Below are 22,802 nucleotides of genomic sequence, written 5' to 3' on the forward strand. Positions count from 1 at the left end.
TGTCGTTTTTTGCCAATGGTTTTTTTTTCACTATTATCTTTATCACTTATTAAATAAATGCTACTAAGTCATTACTGTCTCCCCAGTAAACAAGGAACGTCCCTGGACGTTCAAAATAGGTCTAAAAGTAGTCTGTCCGTCAAGGACATATTTTAAACGTCAATGGACGTCCAAAATCCATCTTAATAAGTTAGTTAAGTGGTGGCCAATCGATAACGTCAGTGGACGTCCAAAACGCGTTTTATACAAGTAATTTATTTCGGGACCAATTAATAACGTCAATGGACGTCCAAAATACGTCTAATAGTCGTCTTTTCAATGTCTGTGTTTGTCTTTTCAACTTTCATTTTCAACCTTAAGAGAACGTTGATTAGACGGCAGTCATTACGTTATTTCAACGTTGAATCAATGGCTAATTGTTTACCGAGTCATAATTATTACTTAACCCGCGAATCTAATGAGAACGAGATAATAATTATCCGCATTATTATTTTTAAGATAATCATTATTAATAAAGCCAGGTGTAGTATGATGTTTAATAATTACTCATTATATTCAGAATAGGTTTTATTGTATTAAAATGGCGGAAACTGACTTGCAGAGTTCATGGGAGGCCTGGGTTAATGGTAGTTTCAGCGCACATTCGGGACATTGCAGTTTAACACTGAAATGCGTGAAGTCCGCGCTGACCTTTACTTGTGTACAGTTCGCTTGTATTTCAGCTCACTGAGCCAGTTTTCACTGGTATTTTAGGCTCTGTTAGCTCCGCTGAGAAGCTGCAAGGAATGTTCTAGATGGTTCAGCTCGCCAGTGTCTGTAAATAGTAAAGTAATCGTATCAAAACGTTCTGGAGACACTAATCATAGATGTGTGTAATAGGTTCCTTCCATGAGATAGAGGTGAGGTATAAGTGGAGGGAGGGGCTTATTGCTTGTTCACCTTTAAGGTACAAGGGACTATTGTTCTTGGAAATAGATTTTTAACATATCAAGTTGATGAACTGAGATGATTTAAGGGGTTAAATTATTCGTTGTAATTTTGAAACTGTTAGAACCTGAAACGATGGAAGTGATAGTATGAAGAACGTTATTATAGCAAAGCCACTGAATGTCTCTTCAAAACAGTGGATTCCCAGTGAACATTTAGCCGTTGATTCAACGTTGAAATAACGTAATGACTGCCGTCTAATCAACGTTCTCTTAAGGTTGAAAATGAAAGTTGAAAAGACGTCCAAACACAGACATTGAAAAGACGACTGTTAGACGTATTTTGGACGTCCATTGACGTTATTAATTGGTCCCGAAATAAATTACTCGTATAAAACGCGTTTTGGACGTCCACTGACGTTATCGATTGGTCACCACTTAACTAACTTATTACGATGGATTTTGGACGTCCATTGACGTTTAAAATATGTCCTTGACGGACAGACTACTTTTAGACCTATTTTGAACGTCCGGTTGAACACAGTCTCAACTTCCTTGATCCTCGTTCCTCTTTAACACTGGGTTCAGTTGTGCTTGTGTACAGTGTTCCATATGAATCAGAACCGACTGCAGTGGGCTGAAACAAAAAGGGAAAATGCAAGGATGTAGCAGTTGAAGGGAACACGTGGTTTTCCCTATCCCAGGCTTATGAGGCAGCTTTAAACCTGTGGAATACTATGTGCCATGCGCTTGAATAGCTAAGCAGATCAATACGAGCCGTGGAAGCCAGTGTTTTGCGCCCTGTTGAATAGCCCCTGTTGAATAGTGTGTAGTGTGGGATAGCTGTAGGTCGTCACGTGATCACATTGATGATCAAAGAGCTGGACTCAGTGCTGCAAACCTATGGATCTATGGTCTGTAGTTTTAAAAGGTGGTTCCTCTGTGTTTTTTTTTTCTTCCCCTCAGTCTTTTTTCACCTCCTCGTGTGTCATAGCTGACGTCGACGGCCACTCGGTGGAACCCCCTTCCTCTCTCTCTCTCTCTCTCTCTCTCTCTCTCTCTCTCGCTCCTTTTTTGTTCGCTGGCGTGCGGTCGTGATATTAGTGCGGGAGGGTTTTTCACGGTGGACGCGCGCCTTTCTGTCTCCATGTGCATGAATGTAGGAGGCAATGTGGAGGGGATAAGGTAAGAGAAGAGGTCGCTCGCGCGAAACGAGGTCGAAACGCATCTGGAGCGCGTGCTTTTTAACCCCCTCCTTTTTTCATACACTTGTTAGCAGCACGCTCCTGAGAACTGGCCGCTTTGTTCTTGGCGGCGGAGAACGTGTGTCCGCTACGTAACGTGTGTCGACAGGATGCAGAGGCAACAGCGCTGTTTTACAAACCCCACAACTAAAAGCTATGTGTATGTAATCTGTGGCTTGTTTTCTTGCAGAGCCCTTATCTCATCGCGCGCTACCTCTGTTTTGGATTGGGCACGGATCTAGGAGAACTCAGCGTTTGGGGGGGCATTTGGATTCCAGTCTAAATCGGGAATTACGCGTCCAAACTGGGATCTATGAGCGGGAAAGTGGCGAAGCCTAAAGAAGAAAAGGATGCTTCCAAGGGTAAGACGCGAGGCTCGCGCTGCCTGATTGCTTCCCTTCCTTTCCCTCCTTCCCTCCCCCCTCTACATCAGTGGTTTAAAGCGCTCGTGCTCATCCCACCAACCCTGCTTCCCCCCCCCCACCCCCCCAACTCATCGCATTGTCCTTTCAGGCTTGTGAACACACAGCAGAAACATAGCAGCAGACCGATTCTTAACGCTGCCTATACGTTGCGTTGACAGCTGCAGGTCGTAACAGTCAAACACTGCGGCATTGCGCGCGTGCTTCCATTGATCAATGAGCGCCACACGCAGCGCGTGCAGCATGACCGACATCAGATGCACCGCTTACACGTAGGCTACCATCAGTAAAACCAGTGGTGCACGTGTTCTGTTGGACTTGTAGACAGGTGTGTGTGTGTGTGAGAGAGTGGGAGAGAGAGAGTGAGTGAGAGAGAGAGAGAGGGAGAGAAAGAACAGGCTGCAAAATCCGCATCACTCTCGCGCTAATGTGCGCTGTGTAATATGTGCGTGCGTGTGTGATGACGCGCGCGCGCTCTGTTTTGTTTGGAGCGCCAGCGTAGAGCGGCAACTCGTGCACGAGCATCGCCATGGAGACAAGAGGGGAGCCGCGGGGTTGCCAAAGAAACCCGCGTGGAGGACAGCGAGAAAAGACAGCGCGCGAGAGGCCAGAGCAAAGGGCGCGTGGTTGTGATGGATAAATAAACAGACTAAACAAATGAGAGAGAGAGAGAGAAACTTAAAATCTCAACAGAATTGAAGCTGTTGTGTGGATGGTGACAGACGCAGATACAGAGAGCAGGGGGATATTGGTTGAAAATTGCAAAATAATTTTGCCCATAGCACCCCCCTTCATTCCTATGTCTTCAGAATAGTTCAGCCAGTTTACATTGTTTTCTAGGGATCAATAAGTCTGGACATGGGGTACACCTGAGGGGAGTTGCCTGTGTTTACAGTCTCTGGCAAACAATGAAAATCCTTTCATTGTTTCAGTTAACCACTTTCTGTTTGTTTATTTTTTTTAAGTAAATGCAAATTGCAAAGGAAATTCCACTGAATATTCTTGTTGGGGGTGATTTCATTACTTCAAAAATTAGCTTGAGTTCATTTTCTTGGTACCAGACAGTTCAGCTATTAAACAAAAATTGTGTTGTGTCATATGTGTTGACTACAAAATTAGAAAAAAAACAGGGTAAATATATATATATATTTTTTTGTTTTTAATTTTGTAGGTAATAATCAACACATATGACACAGCACAATTTTTGTTTAATAGCTGAACAGTCTGGTACCAAGAAAATGAACTCAAGCTAATTTTTGAAGTAATGAAATCAGCCCCAACAAGAATATTCAGTGGAATTTCCTTTGCAATTTGCATTTACTTAATTTTTTGTAACTGAAAAAATGAAAGGATTTTACAATTCCTTCAAGAACAAAAACCAACACAGAGTGGGGCAAAAATGTTGGTATTTAGCTGTTAGCTGTTTCTTAAATTTTATGCAAGTCTAAACAAAATCAGGTTATAAAAGTCAAAGCAGATAATAATCAGACTGTGTTTGGGACAGAAATGTAAGATATTGGTTTAATTAAATGGGAATAACATCCAGAACAGATGCCAACAGTCAGTGTTCAGGTGTACACTGAGATTTCTCATCCATTGGCCACTGTTTGAGAATGTTGGAACCGGCTGGATTTTCTCATTATTAAAGTCAGAACATCAAAGAATTCAAAGCAGAAATACACAATAAAATACTACTTCCTTTTTTTTCTTTTTATCCATTTAGCCGCTATAGTCCTTGTGAAACCTTTATTTCTCTGTAGACATCAATATATTCTTTTAAAATTCATTATGTAAATGATTTTTTCTTTGTTGAAATCCTTTATGGAGCAGCAGTAAACAGCTTCAACTGGCCATAACCATAACTCAAAATCTGTAGAATTGATTTCCATTTTCAGTCCAGTAGTCAGTGTGCAGTTTTTCTGTTGCTCAAAGAGTATTTACATTACTGGCAGTTTGCCAACACATCTAGAACAATGTAAGAATTCTAATCAGGTTACGGAGGTAAGAGAGTGTTATTGTTAGGAGACTAGCCCAAGGACTCGTTAGTAGAGCATTGTTTTGCTGCTCAGACTGGGAATTGAACCCTAGTCTGCTGCGTAGAGAACCGCATTGTAACCGATATGATTATTTCTGTATGTTTATTTCTATATCTGATATTCAATTCTCTATCATTATATCATTTTAAGCTATTGTCATCAGTTTTATTAGGGTCTGCAACTTTTTCCTGAAAACCACTTGTCTTCGTCCCATGTCTGTTGCGTTTGTTGTGAGCTTGAGTTGTATCCAGATTTGTCACGTTTGATATTTTTGTTATTATTATAAAAATTAATTCATTGTAACACACAATAGCATTACAAATGCAGCACGGCTTGTTTTGATGTCAGAGTGTTAGCTGGTTAAATCCACTTTTGTGTTATTTTTTCAGACGAACGGCATAATAATAATGTCCTATGAGGTTTCCGGTTACAGAATCTTTTGCCTCTGCCTCGCTGTTACTTTTCCACTTCATTCTTTGGCTGTGGTCTAATTGTCTAGTTAAGCCTTTTGTTTGTTTGTAGGGTTTACCATTTTGTACAGCTTTGACATGTCCTTTCATGGCACAGATAAAAACATTTTCATATTTTCACTATGTTAAAGCGACAATGAAAATAAGTTGGATTATTTCTGTACCATGGTAAAGTAGACTTGACTGGATTTTAGCTGCTGTAACAAAGCTATTATGCATGTGGTTAATCTTACATTTTTAGAAATCCATGATTTATATATATGCACGTGTCGGAACATGTGCTATAAGAAAGTGTGTGGTTTTGTAGATGTCTATATACATATATACACATTCATTCATTGAGTCTGTTAGCACTTATTCAGGGTCGCGGTGGGTCCAGAGTCTACCTGGAATCATTGGGCGCAAGGCAGAAATACACCCTGGAGGGGGCGCCAGTCCTTCACAGGGCAACACACACACTCACACATTCACTCACACACTCACACCTATAGACACTTTAGAGTCTCCAATCCACCTACCAACATGTGTTTTTGGACTCTGAGAGGAAACCGGAGCACCCAGAGGAAACCCACGCAGACACAGGGAGAACACAGCACACTCCTCACAGACAGTCACCCGGAGGAAACCCACACAGACACAGGGAGAACACACCACACTCCTCACAGACAGTCACCCGGAGGAAACCCACGCAGACACAGGGAGAACACACCACACTCCTCACAGACAGTCACCCGGAGGAAACCCACGCAGACACAGGGAGAACACACCACACTCCTCACAGACAGTCACCCGGAGGAAACCCACGCAGACACAGGGAGAACACACCACACTCCTCACAGACAGTCACCCGGAGGAAACCCACGCAGACACAGGGAGAACACACCAAACTCCTCACAGACAGTCACCCGGAGGAAACCCACGCAGACACAGGGAGAACACACCACACTCCTCACAGACAGTCACCCGGAGGAAACCCACGCAGACACAGAGAGAACACACCACACTCCTCACAGACAGTCACCTGGAGCGGGACTCAAACCCACAACCTCCAGGTCCAGGAGCTGTGTGACTACAACACTACCTGCTGCACCACATGCTGCCCTACATACAGGGGTTGGACAATCAAAGTGAAACACCTGTCATTGTAGTGTGGGAGGTTTCATGGCTAAACTGGAGCAGCCTGGTGGACAATGTTCATTAACTCCACACTGCACCAGTAAGACCATGTGCATCCAATGGTTCAAACACTGTGTCCTGAAGGCGGTGCCGTGTATCAGGACGACAACGCACCAATACACACAGCAAGACTGGTGAAAGACTGGTTTGATGAACATGAAAGTGAAGTTGAACATCTCCCATGGCCTGCACAGTCACCAGATCTAAATATTATTGAGCCACTTTGGGGTGTTTTGGAGGAGCGAGTCAGGAAACGTTTTCCTCCACCAGCATCACGTAGAGACCTGGCCACTATCCTGCAAGAAGAATGGCTTCAAATCCCTCTGACCACTGTGCAGGACTTGTGTATGTCATTCCCAAGACGAACTGACGCTGTACTGTCCGCAAAAGGAGGCCCTACACCACACTAATAAATTACTGTGGTCTAAAACCAGGTGTTTCACTTTCATTCTCCAACCCCTGTGTATACACAATGTTCTTAATTATTTAATATTAGATTTCTACACCCTCAAAAAAGAAATTCCTGACATTCCTGGTTGTATTCATCCAAGCACTGGTGATAATAATGAATCTGCTTCTAAACGAGCATTCAGTCTCTGCTCATAGGCCACTCATAGATTCGTATAATTGCTAGGTGTCTATGGAAAATGCCAGTGCATTAAATAAAGTCATAAAGGCATTTAGTCATTTTATCCATTCCTTTGCATACACCCTGGTAAAAGGTTAGAGAAGCAAGCTTGGAAAAGGGAGGTCACTGTTTTTGAACCCTGGACCTGTTTATGAATTGAGGGCAGGGGGGGAGAGAAGGAGCAGTGTACCCTCGAGCAAGGCATCTGACACCCAACTGCGCCCCGTGTGTAGGGATGGTTGCCCACTGCTCCAGAAATGTGTGTGCTCCCTGCCCCAGTGCACTACTGTGAGAAGTCAACCAGGTAACAACGTCACACTGTTGATTAATGCACACCTTATTTTAGAGCATGATTTCTTGGTGTACCAGTACTGGAAAAATGATATCTTTACTTTAAAGTTTCTAACTGCAGGACAATATTGACACAGGCCTTTAAGTTTGATGAGAATCTGTTGACTACAAAAACTGTTAATATGCCTCTGTAAATCTGTATACTCTTGGCAAGGCCACTGTAATCAGGCAATGGACAGGGCAGGAAATTTAAGTCTTGCATATTTTCTGGCAGATGATTTGAGCCCTGGCACCAGCCCCAGTGCCAGAGTAATAGATATTCCTCGCACAGTTTAGAGAAGCTTCATTAATCACAAAGCAGCAAAGCCGTTTTTGTGCCGCACTCTGACACCTGTTCTAATCTCCCAAAGCGAGTGACCGGCTGCCCTTACGCTGGCGTTTTAATCCTCTGCTGCTGGACACGGGTGTGTACCAAACACCTGCAGGTGAGGAGATAGACATCCAGTCAACACTGCATTGGAAAGCCCTGAAAAGGGGAGTGTTTTTGTTGTTTTATGTCACTTTTACAAAGTATTTTTACTGTCTGCCATTTTAAAGTGGAGCAGATCCTAGTTGTGTTGAAGAAATGAACTACAGGACACTGAAACTCAATGATCCTAATATAGTATAAACAATAATATGCTGTAATTACAGTAGACATTGGGCTGGGTTTTCTTAAAGGCTAAGCAGCAGCTCTATGAAAGTGTCAAACAAATAAATACAGTGGAATTTGAGTTCCTAACTTGTGTTTATTGATAGTCAGAAAACATGTTATTTCTTACTAACTGAAGGAATAAGGTTTAAAAGACCGTTGGTCCCCCCCGCCCCACCAACGGTGTTCGAAAACTCTGATAGGCGTCTTGCCTGTGACGTAGATGGTGGACTAAATTTGTCAACTTTAAACGGGCACTTTGGAAAGGACCATGCGCTCACTCCGTTATCTGTAGCTCATTTCACTGGCGCTTTTCCAACAATATGGGCATGTAAGGACACCAACGAAAGGTGTTCAAGAGCCTCTGTAACATGGAGGTAAACAGGGTAAGGACACTCACTTCGCCTGTTTTAGTTGGTGTTAGTTAACGTTAGCTTGACTCGCTAAACTCGGTGTCTCAGATTATACTCGGCTACGTAGCTGCATTACGGAGGTTTATAGTGTCGGATGAATTCGAGTTCGACTTCGATCACATTTACAAGAATAACGGTGCCTCTAAATTTGAGTTTAGCTTATTGCTAGGCTATTGTCATGAATAATGTTGGTTATTTAGCTAGATACTGTCATAACAGTCAGTCATAACGGTGTTCAGCTGTTGTCCACCAGTGACGTCACGGTTGCGTTCAAGAATTTCCGTAGCGAGCTCGGGTTTTTCCGTCAATTTAATAAAATTGTCAGTTTTAAAGCAAATTAAGCTGCTTATTTCATTTTAATTCATTCTTATATCTGTCAGTAACTAAAATAATGTGAAATATTCATGGAGGTCTATTAAGTGGTGCTTAGCCTTTAAGACCCGGAAATGATCAATGGTGTAAATGATGAAAGCTTGTCACCCATTTTTATACTCATTTAATATTAGAACTCATTAAAATGAGTAAAATATGGATTATAAACGTATTGTTTTGATTCAAATTTGTATGTGTATATCTATTGTCTTATTCACAGTCTCGTTTTGCAGAAGAGAATGTGTGTCTATAGATTAAACCTGTCAAAGCAGGGTACGTGAATGTAAATCAAATTCCGTACATAATTGTGTAAAGTAAATAATCTAATGTCTATTCTTTGACATTTATAATAAAAACAATAAAACCACAAAAAACTTGAGATTCCAGTCTTTACCTTAACAACTAATGCAGGAAGTACATTGAATGTGAACGTTACCAAGATCCTAACTGTCCAGTAACAAATCAATTGCAAATGGACACAAACTCAACTCTGGAACTATAGAATTTATACTTTCAGTCCTTTTGTAGCTTGAAATGTAGGGTTAAGTGTCTGAGCGGAAGCAGGGTTTGTGTCTACTGCGAGTGGACTGTTGTGTGGACAGTCTATGCCGAGCAGCAGAACAGAACTAAGAGCTAGTTGCTGAGAAGCTCTGCGTGCTGCTCTGCAGTGGCCTCAGCTCTGACAAACATCGCAGCATCCAGGCCTGGAGGAAGGTCCAGCTTCATCAGAAATGCTGCCACTCCACATCGCTGGCCTGGGCTCTGAAATGTTTGGGAATGTTACAGGCCTGTCTCTTTGCCTCTTCTCTCTGCCCTGTCAATGATGCTGGCCCTGGTGAGGCAGCTTTTGTGAGCCTGTTTTGGTGTCCTGATCTTGCCTGTTCTAAGAAAAAAAAAGTGCCCCAGTCCAAATGGCTAAGCTTCAGTAGAGAACAAAGCTCTTAAGTCAAAGTATATACACAGAAACACCTTCGTACAGCGGAGAAAATCAGGCAAATTGGATAAATATTGCCAGTACTGTAAGGAATCTAACCTGAAAGAGCACAGAGACAGTGTGCTGTGAAGTTGTGAGCCTTGTTTTTCTCCCGGTGAGGAGTTTGAGTGTATGCGCATGATAAGCTCCTTTACACGAAGAGCTCCAATTAGATTTTCTCATTTTAAAGCTTATTATTTCTTAAAGAAACCAGATAAGCGGTTACAGGCAATGAATGAATGAATGAAGTTACTTAGACAAGAACAAACCGTTCAGTATTTCAGGGTTTCAGTAAAATGTGGTTATAAAGCGATCTATAATAAGGTAGATGTTCAGTGCAGAAATGTAAGTGGAATTCATTATTGTCATTTGTATTTTTTCATCTAGTGTAACCTAGTGGTGTAAACGGAACGTATAGTAACAGTAGTTTTCATCGGATTGCGGTGGTAAATGTTGAAGTGGCTCTCCTGAGCCTGACTCTGAGCCTGAGCTCACAGTAAATCAAAGCAATGCCGGGTTGTTTGTTGGTATTTAGAATGGAGTCAATAATCAGGCTTTTGCAGGGATATTTCATTCTGCAGAAAAGCCGGGGGCTTATCCTTACACTCCGCAAATACCTGCGGGTGGTGATGTGAGTGTCTGAGAGCGGTAATCCTGACAGTGCTGAGTGTGTTCTGATGGGAGTGGTGATGTAAGTTGCCCTCACACACACACACTCTCTGGAGCTATGACCTGCCAGAGAAGACACATCATCATTTACTGGGCCACATCGCTCAACTTAGAAGGTCACTACCTTCTCTCTCTCTGTCTCTCTCCCTCTCTCTCTGTCTCTCTCTCTGTCTCTCTCTCTCTCTTTCTCTCTCTCTCTCTTTCTCTCTCTCTCTCTGTCTCTCTCTCTGTCTCTCTCTCTCTCTTAATCTCTCTCTTTCTCTCTCTGTCTCTCTCTCTCTCTCTCTCTCTCTCCTTCTCTCTCTCTGTCTCTCTCTCCCTCTCGCTCTGTCTCTCTCTCCCTCTCTGTCTCTCCCTCTCTGTCTCTCTCTCTCTTTCTCTCTCTCTCTCTCTGTCTCTCTCTCTCTCTTTCTCTCTCTGTCTCTCTCTCTCTCTCTCTCTCTCTCTCTCTCCTTCTCTCTCTCTCTCTCTCTCTCTCAATCTCTCTCTTTCTCTCTCTCTCTCTCTCTCTCTCCTTCTCTCTCTCTCTCTCTCTCTCTCTCTCTCAATCTCTCTCCTTCTCTCTCTCTCTGTTGGAGCACATTAACATTTCAGAACATTATGTCTCGGTAAACAGTTAAAAATATATATTATTTATAATAAATGCCAAAAATAAATATAACAATGCAAAAATACCAAATAAAAGTAGAAAATACTTTAATATACTTTTTTGTAACAGAATTTAACAGTGTATTATTCGATGTATACATTGTACACATGGTCTGTATCAGGTGTGGGGTGCTGTGTAGTGTTACTCTCTCTCTCTCTCTTTCTCTGTCTAGCTTTTTCTGTCTCTGTCTTCTGTCTGCTACTTGTTCCGTTCATCTCTTCCAGTTCAAACCCTTGCCTTTGATTTCTCTATGTGTTAAAGTTCTGTGGGTGAACTCGCGCCTCCAAATCAACAGTCTATTCTAGTCGTTCAGAGGAAGTGCTCTATTTAAACAAATTTTTAAAGAGCTGCCAAAACAACATTCCATGAAAAACGTATTAGAAAATTATGTTTTTGTCTGATAAACGGCATTGCCTCCAGATTTTAAATATGCAGACTTTCTCTTATGCAGTTCTTTCCCTTAAAAGAGAATTAAGGATTTAGGCCATCATTTGACTTTGGTTATGTAAACTCAGGACACGTCCAGAAATGGCCTTAAACTCGGCAGTTAGTTGCAGAGAAAATGAAAAGGCCTGTTTTGAAGAAGGCTGTTATGTCAGAAGCACAGAGGAAAAAAAGGAGAGTGGTTTTAAGCTAATTTTGCAGTGAAGGTTTGATGAAGCGAGAGAGGGGGGGGGCAAATGTAATGAGCTTTTGTGGCTGGGCTTTCGCTGCACGTTCTTACTGATGACGTGGAAGCAGTGCCTAGTCAGAGTTGAGGCAGGATTTATGTAGTCATGAGTCATGAAGATTAGAAATCAAATAGTGCCTTTGTGTTCCCTGTGTCCTATAGAAAACACCCAGCCCCCTCAGGATTGTGCTGTAATGCTTGGCCAGTTCTGGCAAATTCTCTCTCACCATGTTTTCATTTTATATCAGACAGGGATTTGATGGCAGCATATCTGTCCTTTTTTGAGCTCTATTTACAAAATTAATTCAGTTTCAGAACAGTGTCCAAACGCACAACAGACATTTTCTACAGTGCGTGGTAGTGTAGGACTATTTAAAAAATAAAAAATCTGTCAAAAAAATTTACAAAAAAAAAAGTAAAGTAGGCCATAAACCAGTCCAGAATATCATAATGTACATTAATAAACAGCGTTAATCATCATGCATATCTAAATTGTAAAAAGTAACTATATTATCTGTGAAAATATAAAGATCTGATGAGTTTTTAATATACACAAGTAAATAAAATCGTCACTATCTTACTATGTATTGTCAATGTTAACCTTTTAAACCATAAACTGTATTTCTCAAAAGAAAGGTATTTATTTTGTTTAATTTGTGTATACAGGGGGTCTTCAACTTACGACGTTGATCCGTTCTTACGGCGCGTCGTAAACCGATTTTCGGTGTAAGTCGGAACATACGTACATACTGTACGTAAATAACATACTGTAAGCACTTATCGTATCCTAACACCTATCCTCCTCGGTCCCGAGCCGCGTAACCGTGTATTTTTCCGCCGCATCGCGCACACCAAACACGAAGTTCACGTTACAACGTTTACGACACAAAACCACTTAAGTCGAAACAAGGCTTTATACAGTAAATGGGAGATGTGTCGTAACCACGAAACATCGTAACACGGGACTGACGTAACCCCGAGGACCTCCTGTAGTTTAAATTAGGGGTGGGACTTGATAAAAAAAAAAAATCGAAATAATTAGAAGCTTTGTAATTAATTAATCGAAATGAGTCACATTTTAATCATATTTCAATATTTAGCATGAGAATTATTAATTGAAGTTTGGTTGATGAATGAATCAACGAACATCAGCTTAAATTCAAAATATTGTTTATTTTTCCACCAGTCTACTCCCAGTTGGTCAATTGGTCTGACGTGGACTTTGACATTTTGTTTCTGAATGTGAACCCCGACACTGTTTGCATTACGTACTGTTAACGTTACTGACCCGCGCGCTAGCCCTAACATGTTTTGCGTTGAGGTGGTAACGAATGGTGGAAGTGCTCTTGTGATGCGTAAACTGCTTCCTGCATAAAGTGCAAATAACAACATTTTTGTTTGTGCTTCCTTCTGGATGTTTCTTGTATTTAAATTTCCCATCCACCACCGTAGTCTCTTCCGTCATCTCCGTCATATTCATCACATGTGCGTCGTCATAATCTGTACGCCTGGAACTCATGCACTGAGAAACTTTCCATGGTGCAAAGTGCAATTAAAATGCGTTAATTATTTTATTTAGTAATTAATTAATCGAAATTAACACTTTAAATTCCCACCTCTAGTTTAAATGTACCCTGATTTAAAGCTGAATCTCCTGGTAAATGATAAACACTGCACCAAGGACTATAACTAAGCAATATCTTTATGCAAGGATAAGTACGAGTTTAAGCTAATAAGGCTACAACGATGAGATCATTGGTATAATCAGTTTTATGTGAACTACATATTTGACTATACTCGATTGGAACAGTTGTTTCCTAGTCACTGACGCATAGGACACTGTTTGAGTTTTAATTTCTAATGGTCTCATGGATATAACTCGGCATGCGCTTGATGTGCTTTGTATCTGGATTGTTGGATTATTTCATTAATCTAATGGCTCTGCATTGTGGTCCTCACCTGCACAGGTGTGGGTTAGTGTGTCAGTTCAGGATTCTGGACTGACACAGTTAGGGTGGGACTGGTTCGGGTTTAAACAGGTTTGTTTATGTGCAGATAAGATGTCCCACTCGGCGTGGCTTGCTTGTGTCGCCCACTGGAACCTGCATTCCGCTGGAGAATTTCAGACAGTATTAATATGCGTAACAAGGTGGCGTGTGTGTGTGTGTGTGTGTGTGTAATGTTTCGTGTCAGATGTAATCAGAGCAGCGATGCGTGTTGGAGCTGATGCTCTGCCAATGCTCCGTTATTTCTCTCTTGCTTCGAGCTGAAAACAAAGCATTTCCAGTGCATGCAGAAACACAGGGTACTGGTGCGATGAGGATGAAATGGCCCTGCTTCAGAGGCCAGTTTTTATTTAGGTTTTAATGTATTCCTAGGTTTTTTTAACAATATACAGTTGTTACAAAGCAGCTTTACAGAGATCTGTGTCCAAGTCTAGGATTATCTGAGTGTTACTGGATGTGATACGTTAAAATGTATGATCAGACACATGCATCTTTTAAAAACTGTGATGAGATGGTAACTTCATTACTGGTAAAATAGTGAAGATAAATAAATGTATATAATTAAAATAATAAAATAATATAATTACATGGAATGCAATATTTTTATATTGACTTCCATTTATATATATATATGTGTGTGTGTGTGTGTGTGTGTGTGTGTGTGTGTGTGTAGTACACTGATGTGTATAATCCATACAGCAGAGGCAGATATTAAAATGGACAGCCCATACTCAATTTCCTTTATAATACAGCAGATTTTGCTTTATATTGCTTCCAAGGCCATTGAGACTTCAAAGTGAGTGCTATCTGCCCTGGCATTGTGCTGCTGAAATGACAAAGAGCCATTGTAGTCATACATTACATTTAAATGCTGCATCATTTCAATTATGCAGTGAGTCAATGTGATTGTAGAAGGAAAAAATCACTACCTGCTCCATATCATTATTGCATGTAGTCACCTTGGCATTAAATATGGAGCGTGCAGCAGCAGGTCTACACCGTTGTAACAACACACCGCTTGTCATCTCCGTATCAGCAATGAGTGTTTGCTTGCTGCTCTCTCTCGGAGAATGCTGTGGAGATTGTTCTTTATATAATTACTGCTCCCTCAGGGATGATTATTACAGCACATAATAGGATTTCTCTTTCAACAGCAAAGCCAACACGAGGCTAGCCGTTTATGAATAGCTGGTCAAGTTGCTAATTCAGTGTTTGATGAGGATCGCTTGCCTCAATTTGCTGGGGCCAGGCTTGGCAGGGGTCAATGCTTCTACTCTTTATCAGTAAACTGCTCCATCACTATTTCCGTCCCCCCCCCACCCCAGAGAGCAAGAGACCAATCACAAGAGAGCAATCGAAGCCCATCTTTAGCCCCACCTTCTTCCTCAGGCCATGCTGTGAGTCACATGACTTTCTTTTACTACGGTCTTCTCTAGCTCAATACAGGGATCAATACATCAGCTCTGCGCCTTAATGGCCACTTCTCACTTGCAGCTGGGTCCCAGAGCCTCTTTGTGGTGCTTTATGATGCCCAGCTGTGAGTGTGAAGGCAGGCTGGAGATTTCTTTTCCCTTTCTTTGTGCGCAAGGGGACTCTGAGGTCACATGTGCCATTTGGAGAAGACGACTGATTCCTTCACCTTTTTAAACTCATGCTACAAGCTTTTTATTTAAGAGGCATCCCCAAGATGAATGCTAGTGTGCAGTGTGAAAGGGGGAACAGTAGGGAGGGGGCCATCATTTATTAGGCATGTAATGGACTCTCTCTCTCTACACCAGAATATACACCAGATCAGCCATAACATTATGACCACACCCACTTTCCATTGTCTCAGCCCCTCTGAACATACAGGGACACTTCTACAATTACAAACTGTTGTCCACCTGTTTCTCTGCATACTTTGTTAGCACCCTTTCACCATGATCTTTAACCCCCCTGGAGTCTGAGGCCCTTCAGCCATGTCTGAGGGAATTTGACATGCCATGATATTTTAACCTACCGATAATTTCACCAACCTATAAACATTTGTCCACAAAAAGCTACAAATGCTAATATTCAGCACAAACCCAGCAATAATAATTTTTTGTTTAAATTAACTGTAAACATGGACTTCCCAAAGCCCTATTAACATTTATGAAGGCTTCTGACATTTAAATTTCTTTTAAACTGCTATGAATCTGATGTGACACTGAATCAGATGCACTGTCCACTATTAGATACAGCATCAGCAGCCCTGCTGTGTCTGATCCACTCGTACCCGGGAAGCAAAGTATTCAGTGCAACAAATGGGCTACAGTCTGTAAGTTTAGAACTACAAACTGCTCTTTTTCTCTGTATTTATGTATAAATTGCCCACAGTCTGTAATTAACCCCTCTGTGATGATGATTGGTGGGGCCTGTGTGGAAGGTTAGCAAGGCTGTTCAGAGGTGAGCTCGACCTTGGAGATTGGTTCCTGTTATCAGCTTAGCGTGAGGAGTGCTAAAGTGACAGCCAGCCATTATCTCACCCCTCAACGAGGTAGCTGACAGTAGAACAAATTGCTGTCCTCCAAACCTAAAAGCAGAAGAACAGAACGGGCTTCGGTGCCCACCCTCACATCAGCACTCGGTCTGACACCAGTCTGGAGCAAAGCCTACGTATGTTTATGCTATTAGCTCCTGGCAAAACCTGAAACAAGCATCCAAGACAAGCATAATTAAGCACCTCTACGCAACTCTATTCACTGTACACCGGCTGGATTTTATAGTCAGTGCTAAAAGCGGGAAACCTTCTCCCGTTGTAGCCTCACGGACTCCGGCATGCTGTCTCTGGGTTCTGAGGCTTAATGGGTCGAGCTGCAGCATTAATTAAAAGCCAGAGCTTGGTCATGCATGGTCTGTGCAGGCCACTACTCCGAGGTTAATGCTATTGACCACATTGATCTGTGGGGTCACTCGCTCAAAATGGCTGTTTCATTAGTATTCAGAAATGCAGATCCATCCAGAAAGACCTTGAGTGTGTGGCTTCATCAGAGAGATGGTAACTCTAAGGACCACAGCTTCAATGTATCTTCTGCAAGGACATCCAGAGTCTTTCACTCATTTATTTTTTACTCTTTCAATAAGAACTGTGCTGCTTCAGATTATTTGATCCAAGGCCTGAGAGAGTTATGTAATAAGGTTAGCTTTTATATGGAATTGTTTGGGTTGCTGCTTTCTGGCATGAAGCAAATAAATGTGAAATAAAAGCAAGCAGAAAAGGCGTTTCTTGAGATTTTTCATGGCTCTCATGGAAACGAGACAATGGGTGAATACCATTTCAACTCTTAGTTTTATGACTTAGCCCTACCTCTCTGTTTGGCCAAGTGATAGGATGTGATCAATTCTTTTTGGGAAAGAGGGGTAGGACCTAGTGATAGGGCTAAATACCTTTTGAAAACTTCCAAATGAAGGGCTATGAATGCCTTGTGAATCACCGGAAAGATGGCGGTGCAGCTGACCAATGAAACCCACAAATGTCAGTACTTTCTCCTTTAAATATGAGATAACCATTTGTATTATCCTAGTTTAATGTCACTTTTTGTAATAGCAAGCATTCCAGCTCCACCTTAAATGGTGAAGCAATAACATTCCATTGTCTGTGGCTACTGTAGCATTTAAGGTGGAACTGGAAGGTTGAAACAAATAACTACACCTTATGCAGTTAAGCTTCGTATCACCGTTAGCTGAAGCAATGCTCTTTTTGTGTGTTTTAATGATGTATCAGAGTCTTCAAGGGTTCTCCTATTCCGAAGGGCAAGATTTTAACCACTATTACTTGGTTTCAAAGGGCAACTCAATAAAAAGGGGTAGGGGTATAATATAATTAACTGGATTCACTGAATGTTGTTTTTTTCCAACAACTGAATTTATTTGTAACAATGAATTACAAAATGCCTGTGATTTAGAGCTAGACTGCACTTTACCTGGCTAGTGAGCTGCAGGCACTCTGTACAGTATATTAAAAAGAATTGTCATTGTGGTGCAGAGGTTTAGGGATGTTCCCTACTGTAGGCCTCTGCTCTCCCCATCACACAAGCACATAGTAGCCAGCATGTTGACTGACGTTGCAGATCTGAACACATGGCATTGTTATTTAGAATGTTAAGCTGTTTAGTGGCATTCCATTAGTGGTAGTTAAAAACAGTGGGTGCCTGCATACTGTAGCATTCTAATTCATGGACTATGGTAAAGCTGTGTTTTAGTACAAATGTGTACTAGGACTTTTAAGGCTTTGGAATATTCAGTGTGTGTGTGTGTGTGTGTGTGTGTGTTGTGGGGGTTTTCGCCATTCTGAAAATCTGTGTCCCACACCTGTTTTAAAATCCAGAGGCTGTGCTGCAGCTCCCGCTAACTCGCACATGCACAGTGTGGCTTAGGGCACAGAGTACACGAGTTAACCAGGGCTTTGTGGAGGTGATCTGGTCTAATTCGAGGTATAAAGCTAACAAAAAGAACTGTAGCTTCACCACGCTGCATTGTAAGTAAGTTGTTGTAGCGTGTTTTAGGCTTCATTCGGGACTTTTATATTGACGAGGCTGAATACAAGTGGAGTGCTGGTTTTTTTTTTTTTTATTATTTATTTATTTTTTTGTTTTTAAACAGCTGTAGAGCCTGAATACGGGTGGAGGGGAGAACTGCCTTTATTGATAGCCACGTTTATCCCCCCACCCCCCAAAAAAAAAGAATTCCAGAAACTCAAAATAAAAAAAAAAGTGAAAAATGTAAAATAAAAAACAAACTCAATGAACGATTTTCTGAACATTTTTAATATTGAAATGTATATTATGTCATTTTATTGCTTGTCTTACAGCCTCAGTGTATTAGAAAAAAATAAAAACAGTCTCCACAAGGCAACTGAGGATGCTGCAAACATTTACAACTGGTTGTTACTTTCATTGTTCAAATTTTATAAAAATAGCGTGAATTTGTAAGCTTCAGTAATGGCTTCTGGATTTGCGGGTGTGCCCATACACATGTAAGGGTTTGTCCATGTTTATATTTTAGCATTTTTTTCTGTACATGTGGCTTGCGACTGCACAATATTAACTGCAGTAAGAACTGGTGTTTGTCAGAGAGGGGAAAAGAAAGCATTGTGAGGACAACGATTGCTAAAAATACCTCGGCAGCATCCTTGCTCCCGGAGCCGCTGTTGATCAGCCTGGAGTGGAGTACATGGCATGTGGCTGTTCTCTGGTGCCGAAGGAACGTGTTCTCAGGAGTAGGGAGTCATTTCCATAATGAGACGCAGCCAAGGAGACAAAGCAGGTTTAGGCAGCAAACCGTCAGTCACCAGAACACATCTGTGACACAAGGAGGAAACTCTTGTTGTAAGGAGTACGGTTTGTATTCTCACTGATGTTGGTGCCAACTCTCTAGTCTTTAAAAACCTTAGAAGTAAAATTTCATAGAAATTATTACATTTATACTACTAATAACTATATTAAGAAAACAACTTACAGAAAACAGGAACAAGAATCACGAGCTGCAGAGCCTTCAGTTCATTCTCTGTGGATTCTGGGAGAGCTAATCCAAACATTTTTTTCATCATATGCAACTTTTGGAAAGTTTGTTCCAAATTGTCCCCTACTCTATTCCCTGCATTGCTCATTATGTAGTGATTTTGGGCACAACTGTGTTGATAATTGGAGCAGCCAGAGCCACATAGAGAGCAGTTGGGACTCTGGTCAGTATGACTACCGTAAACTCCACACTACTCTTTTGAGAGATTTGCTTATAGCTGATTAAAACTGGCTTTATAATTTTACATGCAACACACTACTTGATTTGCAGAAACCATTATTTTATGACCTACAGTGTGTACTACATATGATGCAGGGAGATATTTGAGAATGAGCTAATCTCTTGATGTAGTAGTAAAAGCAAACCTCTTTTTTTTTTTTGCTGTCTCATCCTAATGTTCATTGACGAGGTGTTTACAGACCTCCCGAGCAAAAAGCAATGCACATATGAACTACTAAGATTTCTATTTTGCTATCTCAACTCACAGGTTGTTTTTATAGTTGGTGATGGATGCCAAGTTCATAAACATATCAATGTACGTCTGGTCACCCTACCCTATTCCCTAGGTTTTCAATGTTAGCTTGTTTCCAGTTAGCACAATGCAATGTATTACTCATTCAAAGACCGTGAAAATACATCAGCATGCAGCAGTTGGACAGCACTGTACATATGACACAGTTTTGATGAGACACGAATAGATAGATGCACTGATAAAATTTCTGATACTACTGCTTTTGCACACAGTTGATATGTGGGCAGCCATCTTGGATTCTGTACTCCGAGCTGGTGAGGCTACCCCAATTTTCCGTGTGGGAAATCTGACATGTGGGGGGCGTTACAATTGAAGAAGCCTAATTAGAACTCTGACAATCTGTCATGAGTTCAAGAATGCAGCATTGATCTCTCCTGAAATTTAAACTTTTTGCTTTAGTATCCAGTCTGAAGCAGCTAATTTCTCTGCCTCGCCCATGAAGTTGCACAGTGCATGTTGTTTACTTGATCAAAGACCAGCAGTTGTCAACCGTGTATGAACAGAGCTGTGCTTAATGCCTCCACGTTATTATCCATCATCTGTGGCTGCCTCCCTGCTTTTGTTCCATTAATAGGAACATTTTTTCCATGTGTGCCGTCATAAAAATTTTGACACATTGCAAATAGCAGGCAATAATTTCCAACTTTTTATTTCCAGAAATAAATACAGTGATACAAGGTTTTGACAGACGTGATTTGTTTTGATATTAGCTTCTGTTGTTTTTGTCAAGCGCTGGTCGAAGGTCAGGAGCTTGATGATGTCATCATTTTGTTAGAGGGATAGCAATGATACACAATGTGCTCAGTGTGAATGACAGCTGTGAGAGTTCAGCTTGAAAAGCAAAAAAAAGTCAGTCCTCGGGCTATGCCTGAAAAACTGGCGTTAGCAAACTAAGAGCATCACGGAACACTTTCAGAGCAACTTTCCTGTTGATGGAGGCATTCTCCAACAAACCGAAGGCCACAAGGCATTTAATGTGGACACTTCTTACAGAGGGACTTGACAGTCCTTAGCTAGCATCACTGCTAATGCCCAGTGACAGAGGAGCACTAAGCCAGGTCCATTTGTTTGTAATGAAGTGCTGGATTTAAAGAGGTGTGTGTGTGTGTGTGTGGTCCAAATATCTATCACAAGAAAATAATAATAACTGGACCACACATGTACAAAACTCTCCAAATGGGAGGGGGTGGGGTGGGAATGCATGTGTATTTAAAGCAATAGCCTTTATAAGTTATAAGCTATGTTTTTCTAATATGACAATCCAAAAACTATTTTATTTTTGTAGTGAAGTATATTCAAATGAAGTAGAATTTAATGCCCACATAGGCCTATGTTATTAAATGGGTGCAGTTTTTGGAATGACCCATTGTTCTTACATTTTTGCCTATATAGGGGTTTTGTCTCTGTGTGAATGGGATGTTGGGTAAGCGTTCCTGGAGGTAGCAAGACAGCATGTCCTTACAAGTTATCTCTTTTTGCCAGGACAGGAAATGAAGTAAACAAAAGCCATAGTACTCACCATATGTTGACACTGACCAACCTACATAAGCTAAACCTGTGAGTTAGCATGTCAAAAGACATTGGCTAACTTCTCAACAAGCTGTCCATTGGGGCTTGTTAAGATGCTGTTCTTTTCATTGTAATAAGGAAAGCAAGTTCCTGTACAGCTCACTGGCCCCTGAAACAAAGACAAGAGGCTGTCACTATTGATTATTATTATAATGAAGTCTCCTATCAGTTATTTTGATTTGAGTTGCAATGTAATCCAAAACCAAACTGCAATTATTCTATTAAATGTCAATTCACTGTTGCTGAGTGTGGATTTGACTCTGTTTATCAAAGTGCGGGGCTGATCCTTCACAACTTACTGATTTAATTCAAGCTGCTTAAAAAGATAAACAACAAAAAACAGAAGAACAGTTCAACTCTGGGCCAGCGGTCATTAATAATTATTATTTAGAATTGTGTGGGGCGGCACGGTGGCGCAGCAGGTAGTGTCGCAGTCACACAGCTCCAGGGGGGTTGTGGGTTCGATTCCCGCTCCGAGTGACTATCTGTGAGGAGTTGGTGTGTTCTCCCCGTGTCTGCGTGGGTTTCCTCCAGGTGACTGTCTGTGAGGAGTTGGTGTGTTCTCCCCGTGTCTGCGTGGGTTTCCTCCGGGTGACTGTCTGTGAGGAGTTGGTGTGTTCTCCCCGTGTCTGCGTGGGTTTCCTCCGGGTGACTGTCTGTGAGGAGTTGGTGTGTTCTCCCCGTGTCTGCGTGGGTTTCCTCCGGGTGCTCCGGTTTCCTCCCACAGTCCAAAAACACATGTTGGTAGGTAGATTGGCGACTCAAAAGTGTCCGTAGGTGTGAGTGAATGTGTGTGTGTGTGTTGCCCTGTGAAGGACTGGTGCCCCCTCCAGGGTGTATTCCCGCCTTGCGCCCAATGATTCCAGGTAGGCTCTGGACCCACCGTGACCCTGAACTGGATAAGGGTTACAGATAATGAATGAATGAATGAATGAAAGAATTGTGTGGTACTCTAATTTGGAAATAAAAATTATATAAAAAAACTGAACTAAAGTTGAATAAACAATTCATGACAATCCAAGACAGGAGCTCCTCCCACTTTAACTTGGCCATTTATTGTAGTACCTGCCTGTTTTCTCTTATTCTCTGATTTCTATTCTTCATGACTTCATAAATCCTGCTTCAACACTGACTCAGCACCACTTCCAGATCATCAGCAAGAATGTGCAGCAAAGCTTAGCCACAAAAGCTCATTTAGGTTCTCTCTCTCTCTCTCTCTCTCTCTCTCTCTCTCTCTCTCTCTCTCTCTCTCTCCTTAAATCAATTCCCAAAATGCGATGCACCTTATATATATCTAGACGTTGGTACTGTAGATTTCTTGTAGCAATAGAGGCAACACAGTCTCACCAGGCTGTGTGCCAGTCCTCTGGGCATTTGTGTAATTGAGTTTTCTGTGAGCTGCATCAATCACTGCCTCTTTATCTGCTCTCTTCTGTCTCTCACTGTTAGAGACAGAGAAAGAAGGCTCTCACTAGGTTCAGGTGGGAAGCTCACACAGTCGATGCAGTGTCACATATTACAAAC

At 41.6% G+C, this 22,802-nt stretch overlaps 1 protein-coding gene across 2 annotated transcripts in view; it reads left to right on the top strand.

The window, feature by feature from the left end:
- The first annotated feature begins 2,006 nt into the window (after positions 1-2,006).
- Positions 2,007-22,802, top strand: part of fgf13a (fibroblast growth factor 13a) — a 167,294-nt gene continuing 146,498 nt past the window's right edge. For both annotated transcript variants that reach the window (XM_066648754.1, XM_066648760.1), the window contains exons 1-2: positions 2,007-2,111; positions 2,361-2,532. In XM_066648754.1, the coding sequence (XP_066504851.1) occupies positions 2,484-2,532 (49 nt within the window). In that variant the 5' untranslated portion in view covers positions 2,007-2,111; positions 2,361-2,483. The remainder of the gene's footprint in view (positions 2,112-2,360; positions 2,533-22,802) is intronic.

This window comes from Hoplias malabaricus, chromosome 17, assembly GCF_029633855.1.
Source record: "Hoplias malabaricus isolate fHopMal1 chromosome 17, fHopMal1.hap1, whole genome shotgun sequence".
Taxonomy (NCBI): domain Eukaryota; kingdom Metazoa; phylum Chordata; class Actinopteri; order Characiformes; family Erythrinidae; genus Hoplias; species Hoplias malabaricus.